Source organism: Barbus barbus (assembly GCF_936440315.1).
Source record: "Barbus barbus genome assembly, chromosome: 1".
In the NCBI taxonomy this organism is placed as follows: domain Eukaryota; kingdom Metazoa; phylum Chordata; class Actinopteri; order Cypriniformes; family Cyprinidae; genus Barbus; species Barbus barbus.
This window is the reverse complement of record NC_136729.1, coordinates 12,048,933-12,070,244: the sequence shown is the minus strand read 5'-3', so window position 1 is coordinate 12,070,244 and position 21,312 is coordinate 12,048,933. Positions and strand designations below refer to the sequence as shown.

Genomic DNA, 21,312 nt, shown 5'->3' with positions numbered 1-21,312 from the left:
GACTGTTCTTTATCTGTTTCTACTTTGTTTCGTTATTATTGTTTATCATTTTTATGTTGATGGTTGTATTATTCTATGTGTTTTATTCTTTATTTTTGCATTAATAAATAAAAAAAAGAAAAAGAGTCAGACTAGTCTCAAAAATGAAAACACTGCCATCTCCTGGATATCCTTAAAAACGACCCCCTCTCTACTGTTAATAAGAAACGGCGTAAAACCTATATCTTATTAACTACTGTGCAAAAAAGTGCAACCGTCTCGTGAAATAATTAGTCTACTGAATAATAAGTTAATAGTTTACAGAATAATTTGAAGTGTTCCGGTTCGAGTTTGATTGGTTTTCCTGACTCGTGACTCCGTTCATCTCTTCGATCATGTGATCGCGTCTGAGACTCAAGCTGAACGTGCCCATAAAGCGGAGCGTTTTCCTCGTCGGATTTCCACAGTAAGATTTTGCATATTAAAGTACGAGGTATGTTATTGTAGTGCATCTCATCTATGTTGGGAAGCCTGCTAGTGTAAATGTGGTGATATATTTGTGGAATAAAATGATTTTTCCTCTATGAAATGGCGACGTCGACTTGATCGGGATAAACGATACACTGAGGGCTAAGCGGCAGAGCCAGAGGCCTGCATGAATCTAGTTCATTTCATGACCGATCTGCCCATCAGATCACTCTTACAGCGAGTTTCATGCAATTGTATATAGCTTTTAACTTTGTATGCGGCACACTTACCACAAAAACATTACCCCATCCAGACTATAAAGTTTCCATCGACGCGCTCGAGCTAGCGATGCTAGCGGGTTGTAATGGAAGCGTTATAGATCACTGTTTGGGTGTAATTCCTCAACATCGATTGGTCAGCTGTTCAGTCTCATGACAAATATGTGTTTTAGCAGTTGTTTACACGATATTGTATGTTGTATGCCTTCCATTTGCAGTACAGGTGCTCTAATTTAGTCAAGAGGGGAACTGAAGCAGATGTTTGGGTTGTAACATCATCTTGTGTTTCTGTATCGTTCTTCATAATGGCCGGAAGTACCTCCGTTTAGTGTACTACAGGTTTAGGCCTGTTATCAGAAATGGCTGCTGTGTGAGGAGGTCTGTTACTGTTCAGTGGACATTTTGTTTTCGGTCGCTGGATGTCGGGCTCACGTCTGAGTCATTTCGTTTTGCAGTAAATGTTCCCTTTAAAACACTTCCTGCAGGGTAATGACAGAAAGTGCAATCAAAAACCCAGTGGTTTAAGGTTTCAGATGGATGTTTGATGAAATTTTGCATACGTTCTGTTAATTCCTGATATGTAGACTGCTGCGTTTTAATTTTGTACATGCATGTTTTGAATTGATCAATTATATCAAAGGAATCAAAATGTAACTAATTTACTGAATATCATTTTTGATGTTTAGCGAGAACAAAATGTTTTATAATATTTAAACAATGTAGTAGATTAATCTCTCAAATGCATATATGGGTGAGTTATTTGCAAAAAGATCAATAACATGCATTTAGAAAAAAATGTAGAAATTGTAGAAATTTAATTTTAATGCCGACTACAATGACTAAGGTTATGGCAGTGATGGCAAATAAAGACAGATCTGAAAAGGAATTGTTCCCAAGTTGGATAAAATGATGTCCTGCCCTACAGTATTTATTTATTCACTTTGTACTATGTAACATTATTGAAGTAGAATAGGTGGTTAATGCTGTTTCCTTTTGTCTTTTCTGACACTTTTACGGTTAGAAAAACTTGATAAAAAGAGATATAATAAATAAATTCAAATAAATTGTGTGTCCCAAAAGCACTATATGCCTAAGTAGATCGTAGAGACCGTTGAAAAAAGCAGCCCTGGTTGCAGGTTTGCTAAGTCTGCATAACAGATCCAGCCCAATTGGTACTCAAAACTAGCACAATCGCGTTCCAGTGGAAATTGGCTATCGAAATTGTGTTCCTGTGGGTCAAAACCTCCTTCCAGGGGGTTCACCTTGATAGAAAAACTACAGAACTCCAATAAATACAAGAAATATCAATACTTTCTCTTGCAGTTATATCATTAGGTAGTCATACTGTGTATAAAATTGCGGGCATCATGGAGCTGGTATTATGCATGGCATTGAAACTGCTTTTGAATGCACAATGGCTTTTTAGTTTCACTTTCGAGATTGGCGAACGCACGTACTCTGTTTTTACTATGGAGCGGCAGTAGCCTACTTACCACACATTTTACAAGATCAGATGTTTGTCATGGTGCTCAGGATCTGCAAATCATTCGTCATCGTCCTCAGTCATCTCTCCTTACTCTATGTGGTAGGCTAAGTGAAATTTTATATTCTGTAATGCAGTGTTTCCAATACATTGATTTATTTGTGGCGGCCTGCCACAATATCAAAACTGACCGCCACAGATAGATTTTTTTTTTTCAAAAAACTTTGACTTCATGAATAAGCAAGCACTGCATGTTTCAGAATCGAATCACGGTGCGGGTGTCTTTATATCACTGCATTTCTGAAGGAAACTGACTGTCTTCAGAAAATTTTGGATGTCAATTTCATTTCATCTTGCATAATGTCTGATAAAGCAGCGTTTGTGAGCAGAGCGCTAATTTGTGTACACCGTTACCGGGGGAAAACGCTATTTCTCCGCCTCCTGCTGGCAGAGAATTAATTTGCATATATTAGATTAGATTCAACTTTATTGTCATTTATGCAGAGTACAAGTACAGAGCTAATGAAATGCAATTAGCATCTAACCAGAAGTGCAAGAATATAGTGTTTTATATACATATAAGTGCAGAGTAAATGAAGATATGATTTACAGAATGTACAGTGGAATTGCTATATACAGTATTGAGCAGAGTATATACAGAATATAAATAGGAATGCAATGTAGGGATTGTATGTACATTATGAACAGAGCAATGTGGGATTATATATACATATTATGAACAGCAGAAACGTGAGAACAGTGGTAATAAATAAATAAATACAGCTGGATGAGTGTGTGCAAGTATTGATAGAACAATGTATTCTATGCAAAATAACAGTAGTGCAATATTATAGAAATAGTTTACTGTGCTTTGTACAGTAACAACTTTAGACAGTTTATATTGTAATGACTTTGACAATGTGCAGTCTGTGCAAAATATGAATAGTGCAAATGCATGTGTGTAAAGTACTGTGACCAGTGCAGTAATAAGCAGGTGCAGGTTAGATTAGTGGTGTGGCGTTCAGAAGTGTCACAGCCTCGGGGAAGAAGCTCTTCCTGAGCCTACTAGTGCGAGAGCGTAGGCACCTGTAACGCCTGCCGGATGGAAGGAGGGTGAAAAGTCCATGGTTAGGGTGAGAGGCATCCTTGATGATGTTTCTTGCCCTGCCCAGACAGCGCTTATGATAAATGTTCTCAATGGAAGTTAACTGGGTGCCGGTGATCCGTTGAGCAGTTTTCACCACCCGCTGGAGTGCTTTGCGGTCAGATGCGGAGCAATTGCTGTACCATACTGAGATGCAGTTCGTGAGTATGCTCTCAATGGTACAACGGTAGAATTCCACAAGGATCCTGGGATTCAGGTGAACTTTCTTAAGGCTCCTTAAGAAGTAAAGGCGCTGCTGTGCCTTTATGACCAGAGTGGAGGTGTTATGGGACCAGGTGAGGTCATCAGAGATGTGGATGCCAAGGAACTTGAAACTCGACACACGCTCCACTACAGCTCCGTTGATGTAGATGGGTGTGTGTGCATGACTCCTAGTCCGCCTGAAGTCCACAATGATCTCCTTTGTCTTCTGGGTGTTTAGCTGTAGATTGTTGGTGGCACACCACACAGCCAGGTGCTGCACCTCATCCCTGTAGGCTGATTCATCGTCATCCTTGATCAGACCTACCACCGTGGTGTCATCTGCAAATTTGATTATGGTGTTGGAGCCATAAACAGGAACACAGTCATGGGTGAAGAGGGAGTACAGGAGAGGGCTCAGTACGCAGCCCTGTGGCACGCCGGTGTTCAGGGTGATGATGGAGGAGGAGAGGTTATCTAACTTAACGGACTGAGGTCTGTTAGTCAGAAAATCTAGAATCCAATTGCAGATGGGTGTGCTGATTCCAAGCTGGCTGAGCTTGGAGATCAGCTTGGAGGGGATTACTGTATTAAATGCAGAACTGAAGTCTATGAACAGCATTCTCACATGTGTGTTTTGACTGTCCAGGTGGGTGAGGGCAGAGTGAAGCGCTGTTGAGATGGCGTCCTCTGTTGACCTATTGTGGCGATAGGCAAATTGGAATGGGTCCAGTGTAGCAGGGAGACAGGATTTTAAGTGGGATGCAACCAGTTTCTCAAAACACTTGGCAATGATGGGGGTGAGTGCAACAGGACGGAAGTCGTTAGGGACCGAGGCAGTGGAGTGTTTCGGTACTGGTACGATGGTGGAGGTTTTGAAGATAGTGGGGACAGATGTTTGGGCCAGGGACAGATTGAAAATGTCCGTGAAGACCTCAGCTAGCTGCTCCGCACAGGCTTTAAGCACACGACCAGGTATTCCGTCAGGGCCAGCTGCCTTCCGTGCATTCACCTTACGCAGAGTGGAGTAGACATCTGATGTGGAGAGAGTGAGAGGCAGTTCACTGGGTTGATGCTCAGCTTTGAGTGAGATCTCCTTATTATTTTGATCAAAACGAGCATAAAAGTGGTTGAGCTCGTCTGGGAGGGAGGCAGAGCTGGAGGGGGGCACAGAGTTAGGTGGTTTGTAATCCGTGATAGATTGTATGCCTTGCCACATACGCCGGGGGTCTGAAGAATTGAAGTGATCTTCAATCTTCTGTTTGTGTGTGAGTTTGGCCTGGCAAATACCCTTCCTCAGGTTGGCTCTGGCTGAGCTGTAAGCCTCCTGGTCTCCAGACCTGAAGGCTGCATCTCTTGCTTTGAGCAGGAGGCGGACCTCTCTGTTCATCCAGGGCTTCTGATTGGGGAAAATTTTTATTTTTTTGTGTGTGGTCACTCTGCTCACACAGCTGTTGATGTGCTCCATGACAGAGTTGGTATAAATGTCAATGTTAATCTGAGAGTTTGTGGTGGCCTGGACAGCAAACTCATTCCAGTCTGTGTGCTGGAATTGATGTTGAAGAGTGGAGTCAGCACCTTCCAGCCAGATTTTAACAGTCCTTATTGTAGGTTTCACACGTTTGATGACTGGGGTATACTTGGGGAGCAGGAACAAAGAGAGGTGATCAGACTGACCCAGGTGGGGGAGGGGTGTGACTTTGTAGGCATCACTCACATTAGTGTAAACGTGGTCCAATGTTTTATGTCCCCTTGTAGTGCAGGAGACATTTTGATGAAATTTAGGTAGAACAGATCTAAAAGTGCAGTGATTGAAGTCCCCAGCAACAATAAAGGCTCCATCCGGGTGCAGGGTTTGTAGTTTGCTAATAGCAGCACAAAGTTCTTTCATAGCCACGTTAGCATTAGCGTCCGGAGGTACATAAACTGCAGCAGCAACAATGCAAGTGAACTCACGTGGTAGATAGAATGGCCTGCACTTGATAATCAGGAACTCCAGCTCAGCAGAGCAGTAGGTATCAACAATGACAGAGTCTTTACACCATGATTTATTTACATAAATGCATACTCCACCGCCCTTGTTTTTACCAGAGGTTGCTGCTACTCTGTCAGCCCTGAAGAGAGAGCGTCCGTCCATATGCACCACGCTGTTTGGGACATCGTTGCAGAGCCATGTTTCAGTGAAGAACATAACATTACAGTCCATAAGCCATTTCTGTGTGAGGGTCCAGATTTTTAGTTCGTCCATCTTGTTCATCAGAGACCGTACATTGGCAAGGAAGACGCTGGGCAGAGCTGGTCGATGTGGGTTTAGCCTTAGCTTAGCACGCAGCCCTCCACGCTTTCCCCGTCTTTGTTTACGGTCTCGACGCCGACGCCGAGCACTTCCGGCCGGTACGAGTGATCCGCCTGTCCGCGGTGATCTCAGTAGCTCCGGCGGGAGTTCGCTGAAGTCGAAAGGATGATCTAAAACTATGTTGGAACATTGTTTGTTGATGTCCAAAAGTGACTGTTTAGTATAGCTGTAGTTCGCATAACTGAATCGCGCGAACACGAGTGAAATAACCAGGTAAATTAACACTATTTTCCTAAATCTGGTAAGACGCTGAGCCTCGCGATGTGTTCGCGCCGCCATCTTGGATCTCAATATGCAGCCACAAATAAAGTCCCAAGTCTGTGGGAAACACTGGCAATGTAATGGCTCGTTTCCACTGAGCGGTACGGAATTATGTCCGTTTGTCAGAAGTTGTGAATGGTACCAAAATAGCGAACCGTACCATACCACTTTTTTGGTACCCTTTCATTGGGGTACCTAGCACAGCAAAGGGTAACAAAAGGGTGGAGCTAAACTCACTGTAGATGTTGATTGGTTTACCAGAATCGTCACTTTTGCGTGATACAAGGGGATAAAGCTTATCCTTCACTCGTTTCGCTCTGCTGTGTTCTGCTTAATACATCAGAGTGCGCAAACACAAAAAAATATATAACAGTGTATTTTATACTTTTATATTTTCACACAGAAAATAATCGTCTCTCAATATGTGTTCTTGTGGACTTGGCCCTAAAACCCGCGTAATTTTCAAAATATTACTGTTATTCTGTCATGAAATGTAGTTTTAAGAGTTTTTCAAATCTGCGGTTTATTTATAAAGATATAGAGCCTATTGAAAATTTGCTATGCCGATTTCAGAGCTCCAGGCGATCACCGGGTGCTCCGTACTCATGAATCCGCCTCACGCTCGGCTAGTCCTTCTGACATTTGCCGCTGGCTCTGATGTCTCTGTGGTGATTAAACGAGAATCAATTAGTTTTGTGTATATTTAACAGGCATTCGTGGTCTCATGAACCTATTATTAGTTCCTGGTCATATCGTTTTGACTGAGCACAAAGTTCAACTTTATATCTATTTTGAACTTTACCGTATAACTTACAGCGCTGACTGTAGCAAACGTTTGACTGTGAATTGTTTGCTTTTGTCTTTATTTCCTCTTATATAAGCCTCTTATACTTTGTACTTATACTTTTATGATGGCTATTATTGTTCATAAAAACTGACATAAAAGAGGCAGAGTTGTGCTTATTGTCACGCTTTATTGTCGATCGCTACTTTCTGGCATACACCACGCCTATCAAGTAAAGGGTACTGTTGGCAGTGGAAACGCAAGCCTGATCAGGGTTACCCGTACCGAATCGTACTGTACTGTACCGTTCAGTGGAAACAAGGCATAACAGGCAACCGTTAGCAATAGTTATTTGTTTTCTGTGCCTTTCTGAATACTGATTCACAATTCAGGCCAAAGGGCGTCAAACAATTTTATGTCTTATATTAGGCCTACGGTACATTTTATGTTATGTAACGTTATTTTATGTTACATTTTCACTGTCTTTTTGGCTTGTTGTTTCTGATTGCACTTTAACCCCAAGGGGGGAAATCCAGATCAAATCCCAGAAGGGAAAATCAAAACAAAATAAAGTTAGGGCAGCGGCTATCAGTGAGCACTGAGTGTAAATAACAATTAGATTCTATTTATACTAATAAGTGGAAATAGCTATTTATTGCTATTTTATACTATTTATACTATAAGTGCAAATTGCATATTTTCTTAGCAATTGATACTATTTACACTGTTAAAATAGCAAGATTTTCTGCTATTTATGCTAGGCTATTTATTGCAAATAGTGGCAATTATCTGCACCTCAGTATAGTAGTACATTATAAAACCTTATGCAATAATAATGTATTGAGTGTAAATTATAGTTTTAATTATTATAAGACATTATACTATTATATGCACATTCTCCTGGTCGGTCTTTAAGGTCTTCTGACCTGGACCTTCTAACTATTCCTAAAACACGTCTTAAGACAAAAGGTGATTGTGTGCTTTTTGTGGTGTGGCTCCAAGGCTCTGGAACTCTCTCCCTCTAACACACAGAACAATGGGCTCTGCAGATTCTTTTAAAAGGCACCTAAAGACGCACCTCTTTGGACAAGCTTTTAATTAACAGTACAGTTTGGCTGTTATTACATTTCTGAGATATTCTCTAATTTGTTTTGTTTTTATGTTTTTTATTTTTGATTGAATGTATGTTTGATTTGTTTTACTGATAGTGTTGTAAAGCACTTTGTGATTCCTTGTCTGTGAATATATATATATATATATATATATATATATATATATATATATATATTTGGTGCTATATAAATAAATTTTACTTAATTCAAATTATTAAATGAATGCCACCTTATTGGGGCAATAAAGCCCTCCCTACACCTACCCTAACCCTACCCGATACTTTTATTTTCAACTTTTTGATAATTTCCTTCATTTTTATTGAAAATAAATGCCATTCCGATGCGATATGAGATTTGAAAAGGGAGAAAAACGTTCGGTAAAAGGCGGGCTCGAACTCAGGTCGATCGCATCAAAAAGCATGAGCCTTACCATCTACACCACTGAAATTGATGCTATATGGGCGTCTTTTTGTTGACTAACTCAATCACAAAGTGTAAATAGTGTAATTAGTGTAAATAGCCTTTACCAACAAGGCGGGCTATTTGCACTTAGTGTAAATAGACACTCCGTAAAGTTAGAACTTGTTTTGAACAATTTCTTTGTCACCTGCAGATTGATTTTAAGTAGGGGGGAAAAAAACGACTTAAATTGTAAATCGGATTTTTTGTGAAAAAATCTGGGATTTTTACTTTAGGCCATATCGCCCAGCCCTAAGCGGAGCAGACAACAACCCATGGCAAGAGTATAAAAGTAGCCCAGTTCCACAGGAAAATTCTAGACTTGGCAACACTGCCTGGTTGCTTAGTAAGAAATTCTTGATTTATTTCAGAAATGCTCAGTGCAACGGCTCAGTTTTTTTTTTTTACAGAAGTAGAGTCTTCTCTTTTCATTGAACTGTTTACGAAGAGGAGTCACCTTAGTGAATTTTGTTGACAGGGATGGACAATATTGACAGTCTAGACTCAAATTACGTCAAACCAGCATTAATGTAAAAGGTCAAATTACTGCTGACAGGTTATAAAATAAAGTACAGTTGCCTAATATCTATAAAGGATCATGTTGTCCTGCTTTGAGGCATGTTTGTCCCTCCCTGAAAAAAAGAACCCTACTAAAACTCATGCATGAAAGTTGTGAAGATACTCCTAAACTGTGATGTTATTTTGCTTTGTCTGTCTTGCTTGCTGTTTTTCTTCTTCAGTGAAGACATGGAAGCCTGTTTAAATTCCTTGAAGCTGGAGATTTGAGATTGTGTGACAGAAGGGGAAAATGGTCGCATCCGTTTTGCCATTTCTGTGTGAGGACATGAAGACAACAAGCCAATAACCCTATCTGTGTGTTTTTTTTCCCCCTAATTTTTCCAGCTTTTCATTGTTCTTGGAAAGTTGTGTGCCCCCTGTTGAATTGAGGCATTTTGGGAGTCTGCCGCTTTTAGGCCCCGTCTCCCTCCAGCTGGCACAGATAAAGGCTCAGTTGGCACTGCACCAGCTGAATGCAATTGCTGGCACAAGCGTCACTCCGCCTGCAATTGCTTCACCTGCTTTGACCTTGCACAACTTGCTCAAGGTCACCATGTCGCATCCATTATATAATCCCCGTGGAGGGCCGTTCCCCAGTGGTCAGAGACCCATCGTGCCTGGCCAGTATGGTCTTGGCTCACGGCCTCGAATGGAGCTGGGAGCAGCCCGTCTTGGCCTGGGTTCCATATCCGGTTCTCGCGGGGGATTGATGGCCAACCAACCCTTTTCACTGGGACAACGCCAGTCACAGATTTCCCCAGATCTCGAAGCCGCCATAGACCGGAACCTTCGGGGAGCCCGCGAGGAAGTTCGCTTTCTCACTCAAATGCTCCAGCAACCCAAAAAAGCAGATCCCCGTATGAGAGAGGATACAAGGGATGAAGTGCTTCCCTCTGGAAGCGGCTTTTCAGGGACTTCGCGATCTGATGAGGTGGACTGGTCCATATACCATGCCCCAAGCAAGCTCTTCACATCTTCAAGTTTGGACCGTGCTTCCAGTTCTTCACAGCTGTTCCCCTCTGCTAGTTTTGTTGGAGGATCAAGTGGTTTGGACAGCCAGCCTCCGCCAGAACAGCGGCCTTCACGCTACACCTCTGAAAGTGCCAGCAGCATCCTAGCAAGTTTTGGACTCTCCAGTGAGGACCTAGAACTTCTAAGCCACTATCCAGATGATCAGCTGACCCCCGACAACCTACCATTCATTTTACGAGACATCCGAATGCGTAAAGCAAAGAGAGACGTTGATGCAAGACCTGAATACAGCAAAGTTATTGACTATGGACATTCTAGTACATTTGACTATCCTGAGGAGAGACCGGATGGCTATGCAAGTAAACACCTGCCTAAAGAGTCACCAAAGTTTGTGAGGGAGGTCTCTGGACCACCCTTCATTGGCATGGACATCGCAAAGCATCCTCAGCCACGTCAGCCAGCTCCAGGACCTGTACAAGTTCCAAAGCTTCAGAAACCTCCACCAGTAGATACGAGAGCCACTAATACGATTCAAGCGAGACCCTCTGCTTCCCAGCCTATTCTGCAGCCTTCCAGTCGACCTCCTCTGCAGATACCGCCTCAACTTGGTGTTCTTCCTATGATGACCGTTGACGATATCCCCAGAGGTCCGAATGCCAACTGGACCCCGTTCCTATCACCTCCAATCAGCGTGAAGAGGCTTCCAACTCCGACCATGATGAACGATTACTCAGCAGCTACGCCAAGAATCTTTCCTCATACATGCTCTCTATGTAACATTGAATGTATCCAGATTAAGGTGAGTATCTTCTTACCCAGTAGTGCCTCTTTTGAAAGCATTTTTTTGTATGTAAAGGGTCTCACTTCCTGTTTCATTCATTTAAAAATGAACTTCGTGTTGGTGAACTTCGAGCTAAAACTGTATTAAATTTAAATAAAAATGTCTGAAACCTGTAATGAAATTTTTATGTTTGTTAACTTCAGTTGCTTATTAATTGTTCAGTTGCCATATTGTGGGTTAAAAAATATTAGCCAGTACAGTGATGTGAATAGAGTAGATAATAACTGGCTGGGAAAAAAAAAATGTATCTTGACAACTTCAAGCCAATTCCAGTTTCGGAAGGAGTTTTATCAATTCCAGTTTTCTGGAAGCCTGGGAAAGTCCGATGAAAAAACATTTTGTTGAAACCAGAAAAAAAATACTGTACCTGTTGTGAAGGCAGACCTGATGACTTTCCACAATGCAGAAGACAAAAGACAGATGGCGATCTCCATCTTCATAATTCCTGAATCAACGCCTTGGACTCGCATTTTGGGGGAAAAAAGTTGTGTCATGAAAATCATGGACTTTTTGTTTTAATGAGACTATAGTGGATTTGAGAAGCTTTATCGTGTCACAAATTTGGACTTCTGGTATTTCTTTTTTCTCTTTTGAAAGTTTTTAGCCCTATATTAAATTTTTTTTAAATTGTTTTTTTTATAATCAGTTGCACTGTTTAAAGCACTATTGGTAATTAAAGACATTGATAAAGCATTTTTGTTTGTTCACAGGACTGGCTTGAACATCAGAATACAAATCTTCACATTGAGAGTTGTAGACGTCTTAGGAAACAGTAAGTGTTTTTTATGATTGGCTTCATTGCTCAAGAATTCCACTGGAGAATTTCTTGTTTAAATCATGTCCTTGTTTTGTTATTGTAGATATCCTGACTGGAATGTTGAGGCTGTCTCTGTTTCAAGGTAAATCCCTATCATATCCAATCTTGGTCTTGAAAAAAATTCATCTTCTAATTCACAATAATTTTCTATATATTAAAAAGGCTTTTAAATTCACTTAAATGGTCAATCATCCACAGCAGCTCAAAGCGGCACACCCAATTGCACTCGTACTCCAGATCCCCCAGTCCGAAGCGGCACCATGACTCCTCAGGCTGCCGTAAGCGATCCCGTTCACGCTCCCGAAGCCCAAGAAGGTACCGTCGCAGCCGGTCCCCCCATAGGAAGTCTCGAGTCAGTCCTTACAGACGGAGGTCCCGTAGTCCACCGTCTCAACGGTCAAGGTCTCCAGTTTACAGTAGGCGCTCTCCTGTACATCGTTCGAGCCCCCGTCGGAGCAGCCCCTCCTGGCAGCAGAGATCCAGCAGTAGTGAACGATTGGCTATGAAACTCATGTCTTCAAGTAAGACCTTTTATTGCAATGCTCTTGCTATATAATGTACAGTTTGCCATCAAATCACTTGGTGTACTAATGCATCAAGTTCATTTCTTGCCCACAGCTGAGCTTTCCTCAATCGCAGACAGTAGTACTTTGAAGGCTGTGGTGAAATCCTTGGCACCAGCCCTGCTGGCAGAGCTAGCAAAGAAGAAAAGTAGTTCCACTACTTCCTCATCAAAGGGAAGCAGTAGCAGCAGTAGTTGGAAACGGCCTCCCTCTCCTAAGAGAGCTGAGTGCTCCAAGTCAAGCAGAACCTCCATCTCAAAGTCCTCCGGAACTCCAAAGGTACATCCTCATATTGCAGGCTGTTTGTTCCTCTATTACTATAGATTTAAGGGTGATTGTACTGTCGTATTTCTATCAGGGTCATTAGAAAACATTTTTGAAAAAAGTAGAGATGAATGTAGGTGTATCTGTACTAATATGTAATAAATGCATGAAATCTAATTGCTATCTTTGTTTCTGCATGATGTGAAGCCAAGACCCAAGGATGCCCCTGGCACATCCTGTTTGTTGAGGCTCATTGGACTTCCTTATGGGACTACAAACAAAGAACTGAATGATGCCATTGAGCCTTTTGGCAAGATTTATACTGCCATCCTGCTCAAGGCAATTAAAGAGGTAGAAATAATGTGTTTATCATTTGTGGTTTTATTTTGCATTAATCTTTGAATGTGCAGGTAGTTAATTAGTTGCTTATCTACCTCTCTGTAAAATGTGGCCTTCACTTCTTTGTAATTCACATTTTTATATGTTAGACTTAGTAATTTATATATATGCCTAAACAAAGGCCAAGTTCATATCAACAGAGTTCATTTGAATGTGACTTTTGTGACCGTTTTTATTTAGCTCAGAACATTGAAACATAACTTCTATATCCTGGGTTTATAAAAATGCACAGTACCACTCAAAAGTTTGGGGTTGGTTAAGATTTTTTTTTTTTTTTAATGTTTTTGAAATCTCTTATGATCACCAAGGCTGCATTTAATTTCTCAAAAATACAGTAAAAACAGTAGTATTGTGAAAAAATATTGTTGCAATTTAATATAACCATTTTCTATTTTAATATATTTTAAAATGTGATTTATTCCTGTGACTGTAAAGCTTAATTTCCAGTAGCCATTACTCCAATTTTCAGTGTCACGTGATTCTTTAGAAATCATAGTAATATGCTGATTTGGTGCTTTTCTTATTATAACCACAGTTGAAAACAGCTGAAAAACCACTGGCTTTTGATCAATTTAATGCATCCTTGCTTAATAAAAGTATTAACTTCTTTCTGAAAGAACATTTTGAATGGTAGTGTAATGCAAATGTGTGCATTTGTTATGTAGTTGTAGCTGTTACAAAATTGTATGGTTTGTACTCTCTTCAGGCCTCAGTGTGTATGGAGAGAGAGGAGGATGCCAAAGCTTTGCTCAACTGTAAGAACCTGACAATTCGTGGGCATGTTATTAAAGTCTGCATGGAGAAGGTATGTTTGACTCTGTCAATTCCACTTACAGATGAACCATACCAAGCCCTGACATTAAATCCAATTTGTGCATTTTTGTAGGATGCAAGAGATGATGATGGGAGAAAATCTGTTAAGACCGAAAAACCTGTTAAGAAGTAAGTTATCATGCATGCAGTGGTTTTGCAATGAACGTAGATCTAACTGTTGACTTTTATTTTTCATGTTTTCGAATTAAACATAAGTGTTATTGCAAAAGGTTCTGTAAATGCATTGTGTCCTATTACAGAAAAGAGGTGACTACAACAAAACCAACCCAATCAGCAAAAGTAAAGGTTGCAAACTCAGTTAAGGCACCTCAGCCAGCAAAAGCAAAGGAGGTGACAGGTTCCAAGACGTCTCAAGTAACCAAGGGAAAACAGAGCAACCCCAACAAGACGGCTCAAGTAACCAAGGGAAAACAGAGCAACCCCAACAAGATGTCTCAAGTAACCAAGGGAAAACAGAGCAACCCCAAAAAGACTGTTCAGACAGCTAAAGCTAAAGCCCCTGCTAAGGGATCAGGTAAGTGACTGCGTCTTCATCTGTAATTCTTGTGGTCATGCAGGACAAACTGTATAACATTTTATTTGTGTAATTTGGCAGTGACAGCAGTTGCAAAGAAATTGGTAAAGAAGGTATGTTATTGTGTTATGTCTAAACTTTTTTTCTTTTTTTTTTCACATATAATACCATTCACTTTGTTAAATCATCTACTTCTATTCTTTTTCTTTGACTACAGGAAATACCCTGGAGAAAAAATATAGTTGAGATTACAAATCTTCCAGCGGAAGGGGTTACTGAGGATGACCTCACCAAGCTCGCTAAACCATATGGCTTCGTTGCAACTCCTGTCATGGCAATCACTCAACAAAAGGTAGTACGTATAAAAATATTATAGTAATATAATATTTTTATTATATTATCTTAATATGCATATTTTTTATAGTATAGTGTATTGTATATTTTAACAGTTTTTATGCTTTTTTTTAGGCCTATCTGCAGATGCCCAACACAGAGGCAGTTGAAGCAATGGTGAAGGCCTACTCTGAGACACCAGCTAAAGTGCAAGACAATGAGATAACCGTTAAGATGATGATGCAACCTATCGACCTGAATTACACTGTGAGTGTGCACTCCATCTGTAAATTATGCGTACGAATAAAATATAAATGTCCAAGAAACATTTTATGATGTGTTTTGATATTTAATCCAAATTTATTAAATATTCTGTGTTCTCACTTAAAAATGCAATAATAATGAACTCTCTGTTGTCCATCAGAGAGAGAGCATTATGTCTCAAGAACATTTATACTCGCTTGATTAATTCTGGTTAGTGTTGACTTAATGTTTTATCTTTATCTGCCCCAAAGGAGTCAGTATTCAGAGTGCTAATGGGCATGGAGAAATCACCTGTAAGTAAATGCCAAAAAGATTAATTAAAATTAAATAACCTATATCATGTCTCAGACTCTCTTTTTTCCCTTCTGACCACAGAAAATAGTCACATTGCCTGAACGCCTTCTCATTGTTGGCAATGTGCCAAAAACACTTGGGGCAATCAAGGAAGTAGAGACCATAATTCAACGCTATGGTACCTTCAAGAACGTTTTGCCTCTTAATGGCAGGGTAAGCACCTCAAATTCAACTTCTATATTAATTAAACAATCTTATTTTTATTTTTTTTCTCACATAATATCTTTGCAGAGAAACAGGATAAACAATAATGTAGTGACTGTAAACTAATATTGTCTTTTATCTTTCAGTTTTTTTTATCTGCTTTCTATTATTAAAGGGAAATGTGAGATTTTAGCTGACTGTTGCAATATTGTTTTAATCTCAGATTATTTTTGAAATGGAGAATGCTACTACCGCTAGGACTATCTTCGCTCGCTTCCTCAAGTTTCGTTGTGTGGTCCAGAACAGTACCCTTAGCTTCCAACTAGCAAAACCAGTCAAGGTAGTTCAGTTGGTATTGTCTGCCATTTACATGTTTGGCATCACCTCAATACATTTACAGAGGCAATTAAAAATGTAACTAACCATGTTGTTATTAATTTAACAGTTTAAAAAGAAGACCGACGCAAAAGGGTAAGAGGGCAGAAATGAAATATTTTGCTATTATTATATAAAAACATTTCTGGAAATGTCAATTTTCTCTCTCATCTTCTTAGAGCAAACCCTCCTGGTACAACAGCAGCAACAAAGAAAACTAATCCTGTCAAAACCCAAAAGGTAGTCACTGCAGCAGGAGCTTCTGCTGCATCTACTTCAGGTTCACCTGTCACAAAAGACAAAGCTCCTAAAACTAATGCACCTAAAGAAGGTGAAATTATTGTTATAAGCAATAGTGAAGTAAGTTTGAAAGAAAGTGTTGGTGATGAAAAGATGAATGCTGATACCGCTGCAACTAAAGTTACTGCAGTTCCCAAAGACATTACAGTTGATGGGTCTGCTAATCCTGAAACGACTACTACTGAGAATAAAGCAGAGACGGATACCCAAGCTGTTAATGAAACTGTCATGGAGACCCCTGAAACTGAATCTGCGATAAAAGAGCATGAAGCTGCATCCTCAGTTCCCACAACTGAATCCAAGATTGAGAACAAGGAGCTTGAAGTTGAATCTTCTGTTCCCTCTTCAGAATCTGCCGTTTCAACTGAGTCTGAGAAAGCAGAGCTTAAAGTTGAATCGTCAGTCCCTGCAGAATCTGCTGTTTCAGTTGAATCTCCAAACACAGAGCATGAAGTTGGATCCTCAATTCCTGCTTCAGAATCTGGAAAAACAGAGCTTGAGTTTGCATCGGCTGTTTCCGCTTCAGAACCTGCAGTTTCAGTGGAGTCTGCAGAAGCAGAGCATGAATTGGCTTTCTCAGAAACTTCCATTTTAATAGACTCAACTGATCAAACAGGGACATCGCTTAAGAAAAATGATCAGAATGTCCTGCAGGCTGAAGATGTTCCCAAAGAATTGGTTCCTACATCTGTGGAAGAAAGTAAAATTGACAATTCAAAGTTAGAAGAAGACCATAATGATGAGGCCAAGTCAGAAATGGAGATTGTTGCTTCAACTGTTAGCAGTGAGGAAACTGCAGTAGAGGCCAAGAATCCAGAAGAACCTACCAAAGCCAGTGATGTCAAAAAAGATGTTTTGGAAACACACAAGCTCAAGATTGAAAACAAGGGCCAAATGAATGACTTAAAATCAACTGAACCTTTAGAGATGGACATAAATCCGCAGTGTAGTAATGAAAATGAACCTGCTGAAGAGCATGTCCCTGCAACTGTTGAATCTGACTCCATTCCAACCTTTGATCCTGCTTCTGACCTACCCTCCACTTCTGATCAAACAGTCAGTAATTCATCTGTCACAGTTACATGCGCCTCAAACAGCCCTCAAACGGTGCTTGAGCCCTTTCAGATTGACGACAATTCTCTGGACTTTCCTCCAGTTACGCAGGAGATTTTGAAGGCCCTTGAATTAGCTGTCCATCAGTGTCGCTTACAGTCTTCACTAAAACGTGCTGAAGAAGAAGCCAAACAGAGGGCAGAAATGGAGAAAAAAGCTGCAGAGAAGAAAACCGTAAAAGGCCTGTCAAGCTCAAAGAAGCCTGCTCAAGCAACCAAGAAGACCACTCAAGCAGAGAGCAAAAAGATTCAGGCCGAGAAAGAGAAAAGGTCTCAGAATGCTGGGTCAAAGAGTAAGCCTGCGGACACCAAATCCCCAGAGAAAGGGCCAACATCTTGGCACAGGAGCAGGGGTAATTCTGAAGACGACGGCCCTACTACCAGGCATGGGGGATCCTGTGGGTCGTCTTCCTCCCGGAGGAGCAGGCGGGAGTCCACACCTCCATCAAAGCATTCAAGCCCTCCATTAAAGCGTTTAAGGGGGCACGATGTGGATCACAGGGTGAGGTGTACCAAGTATATATAGCTATTGTTTTAAGATGTTTCAAATGATACCTTGATGTTTCTGCTTTTATTAATCACTCTGAAATTTGTATCTTTCCGCTTGATTTATTTTGTTTATAGAGTCACAGCAAAAACTCGCAGCCTTCAAGAAGTCACTCAAAAACAAGGACAGCTGAAAAGGTAAATGTCTAAATTTAACATGTCTGCAGTCTTGTAACTGAAGATAGGCATTGCTGATTAAGAATGTGTTTTTCAGGAAAAAGACGAGGAACCGTTTCCATTTAACTTTGATGAGTTTGTGACCGTTGATGAAGTAGGGGATGATGCGGAGGACACTGTGGTCTCAAATACTGAGTCTTCAGTCAAGGATGGGAAGATTGAGGATAAACCCGATTCCCACTCCATTTTCTCTCCTATTGTGGAGTCAGATCCAGCTGATCAAACAAAACAAACTGACAAGATTGTTGCTTCTGAGATAGGAAAACCTGAAGTTATTGAATGTGCAGATCAAATAGAAGCCAATATTGAAGAAACCACACCAGCTGCAGAAGTTGTTGCATCTCCAAAGCCAGAAGAGCAAGAGTCCCAGGAAGAGAGTGCTGATAAACCACTGGGAACAGATAGGATGGAAACTGCCAATGAGAACAAGACAACAGAGCCATGTACTGTAGCAGAAACTGCTTTAGCAGAGATGGACAACAATGTTGAGACCCTACTAACCATGAAAAAAGACCCTGACATTGGGACCTTGGATGAATTGGAGCCAAGCCAGTCAGTTTCTTCCTCTGCTTTACAGAAGGAACTCTGCCCGCCAACTTCTGCAGAAACCTTTGAGAAATCAGAAGATGTCCATGCCGAGGAGCCTGAAACTTCTGCCCCAGTGATGGACAATAATGAGGCAACAGTGATCTCAGAAATTCTATCCCATGATGCAATGGTCACGCTTGATGAAGTCAGTGAGGGTGAGGAAGATTTTCTCAATGAAACAAATGAGGAACAGCATTCAAAGGCTGATGAAGTGCCTGAGACACTTGTAACGGTTGATGAGGTTGGAGATGATGAAACGGGGGGTGAAGAATATCAGTTGGACAAAGAACTTCAAGGCCTAGTTACACTGGATGAGATTGTTGATGAAGAGGAGGAGTTTGATTCATTCGATCCTGAGGTCAGTTTTTTTTTTTTTTTTTTGTTAAAACAATCATTAAGGCTACCTTGGTTTGGTTTAGTTCTTAGAAGTTGGCATGATCTCTTCTTTGTCTTTCCAGACACTTGTAACCGTAGATGAGGCCAGGGGTGATGATGAGGAGAATGAGGAAGTGGAGCATAGTGAAGACAAGCCAATCACCCCAAGCACCACAACATCAATTATACCAGAAGGGCCTGTGAAATCACCAAGCCAAGAAGAGGATCCCTGTGACCTTGAAGAGCTGCGCAAGATGAACTTTGTAACTGTGGACGAAGTAGGGGAGGAGGAAGATGAACAACCACCCAGCGAAGATGTCAAAGAGGAGAAGCAAGTTAAAAAGAGAGCCTCAAGGGCCAAAAAGAGAACCCGCCAGGCCCCAGGTGAGTAAAAGAGAGAAAGCAGTTTCTTTCTCATTAAACCCTCAGATTAGATGTATTTCTAAGCGCAAAGTGTTAAGCAGGTTGTCTCCGTTTGCTCTCTGTAGTGAGGAGATCCACAAGAGGTAAAAGAGGAGCAACAGAGATTGCTGAAGAAGCAGAGGAACCCGAGACAAATGTAGAGTGTGAACCAGACGCAGCTGCTTCCGTACGCGAGAGTCCTCCTGCAGCTGTCGAATCCATGGATCTCGATGTTAAGCCAGAACCGCAAAAGGCCGAAGCCGTGAAAGTTCCAGAATCATTGACTGCCGAGGTCTCTTCAGGGTCAGAAGAGGACAGGACGAGAGCTAAAGATGATGACAACTTAAAGTCCGATGCAAAGTCAGAAAGTGATGCTGTTGAGACACCAGTCTCTGACAAAAAATCCTCAATCAAAGGTATTTAATCTCATTGACAGTTATTTAGCATTTCTTTTTACCATTGTTCTTACCAATTCCTTTCTATCATTTTCATTTGCAGAAGAGTCCAAGCAACGGCGGGAGATGGAGCCGACACAGGAACCAGAGGCTAAGAAGGCCCGCTCTCATTCCCCTGTGATTGAAGACTTCACCTTGCCCCCGTTTAACTCAGACAATCCCATTGGTAAGAGATCCACTAGAAATGATGCTACCATCAGCGCCAACCTATTGGTTTTATATAAAAAGTCTTTGTTTGATAATGCTGTGAACAATGACTGGAATCAAATGCATTATCACAACATTACTGCCAAACAAAGTTAATTCAGTTTTGTTTTGTTTTGTTTTTGTCATGTTTCATAGGGGTTGACTTTGTGGTGCCCAAGACGGGTTTCTTCTGCAGACTCTGCTCTCTATTCTATGGCAATGAGGAAACTGCTAAAAGAAGTCACTGTTGCAGCCTAAAGCATTACCAGAACATGGAGGTACTAGTTCTGAATGTTAAATGCACTTTAATTTCTTACTTGTTTAAAATACTGGTGGTACTTAAAGTACTGTTCTTATTCAAGATTGAACACATCTATTTATGTAGTTCTCCTTCTCCCCTCCAGAATTACTACAAGAAGCTCAAGTCTCAGAAGCAGGGTGGCTCCTCAACACAGACAACGCCCAGTCATAGTTCTGCTTCTGAATAGCCCCTGTTAAGAGTTTCTTTTTTCCTTTTTTTTCTGTTAACAGATGAGTCCAATTGTTTTGTTGTAAAGTTTTATTAATTATTCTTGTTTAGAATGAAATTCATTGGTTCGTGCTAAATAAAGGTAACATAATCACACATGTCTGTTTATGTGCATTTTTAAGTTTTGAAATATCTAAGGGTTGTATTCACACCCGTCTTGTTTGGTTCGATTGAATCAAACTCAAGTTAATTTCCCCCTTTGGTGTGGATTTTTTGGCCAGGTGTGAATACAGCAATCGCTCTTGGGTGTAGACCAAACAACTGTACCGAGACCCAGCCGAAGAGGTGGTTTCGGTCCGCTTCCAAATGAACTCTGGTACATTTGAATGGATGTACCAATGAATGGATGACCTTAAGCACACGTGGTTTTGTTTCCAGTTTCTGGTTTACTTGCAAAAAGGGCAGTGTGAAAGCGAACCGCACCAAACTAAAAAATCAACATTGTATTTGGTCCGGACCAAAGCAAGTGACCTAGCGGACTTTCCTGGTGTGAGTACACCCTTGTAATGTCTACTCTATAATGACAAAAACATTTTTGGAATGATTACAGGAACACTGGCTTGTGATGATGTCTGAAAGTTTTTGAGATCGGTTTCACTAGTATTTCAAAGAGGGGTGATAAAATAGATGGAAACCGAAAGGTCTGTAGGAAGGTACAGAATACAGATGAGCTAAAATCTCAAGCTATGCACCATATTTGGGGATACACAGGTTCACAAAGTCTACATTAGAAGTGTTAACTAGTTTGAGTGCTGAATTTTGCACCAATAATTATTTTAAAATGTATACAGAAGTAATTTTTCACACATCTACGTTGTCAATGGTCCTGATTTTGCGTGCACAGGTTTGAATGTCAATTTGAATTTTCAGAAGCATGAATGAGAC

The 21,312-nt window shown here is 40.8% G+C and overlaps 1 protein-coding gene across 3 annotated transcripts; it reads left to right on the top strand.

Moving 5' to 3' along the window:
• The first annotated feature begins 388 nt into the window (after positions 1-388).
• Positions 389-20,524, top strand: LOC306861531 (uncharacterized protein). Of its 3 annotated transcripts, none has more exons than XM_079403837.1 (25): positions 389-472; positions 9,429-10,854; positions 11,607-11,668; positions 11,757-11,795; positions 11,912-12,234; positions 12,332-12,555; positions 12,748-12,891; positions 13,646-13,744; positions 13,826-13,881; positions 14,013-14,287; positions 14,369-14,400; positions 14,505-14,639; positions 14,756-14,887; positions 15,136-15,177; positions 15,260-15,391; positions 15,606-15,722; positions 15,828-15,853; positions 15,937-17,671; positions 17,794-17,853; positions 17,930-18,838; positions 18,939-19,239; positions 19,344-19,673; positions 19,756-19,878; positions 20,055-20,176; positions 20,303-20,524. In XM_079403837.1, exons 2-25 carry the CDS (start codon positions 9,637-9,639, stop codon positions 20,384-20,386), a joined length of 6,720 nt encoding a protein of 2,239 aa, XP_079259963.1. In that variant the 5' UTR covers positions 389-472; positions 9,429-9,636; the 3' UTR covers positions 20,387-20,524. The 3 variants fall into 3 exon arrangements, with proteins under 3 accessions (XP_079259963.1, XP_079259964.1, XP_079259965.1); XM_079403838.1 differs by having other exon boundaries at positions 395-445; XM_079403839.1 differs by having other exon boundaries at positions 396-472; positions 11,915-12,234; positions 20,303-20,523.
• The last annotated feature ends 788 nt before the right edge of the window (positions 20,525-21,312 follow it).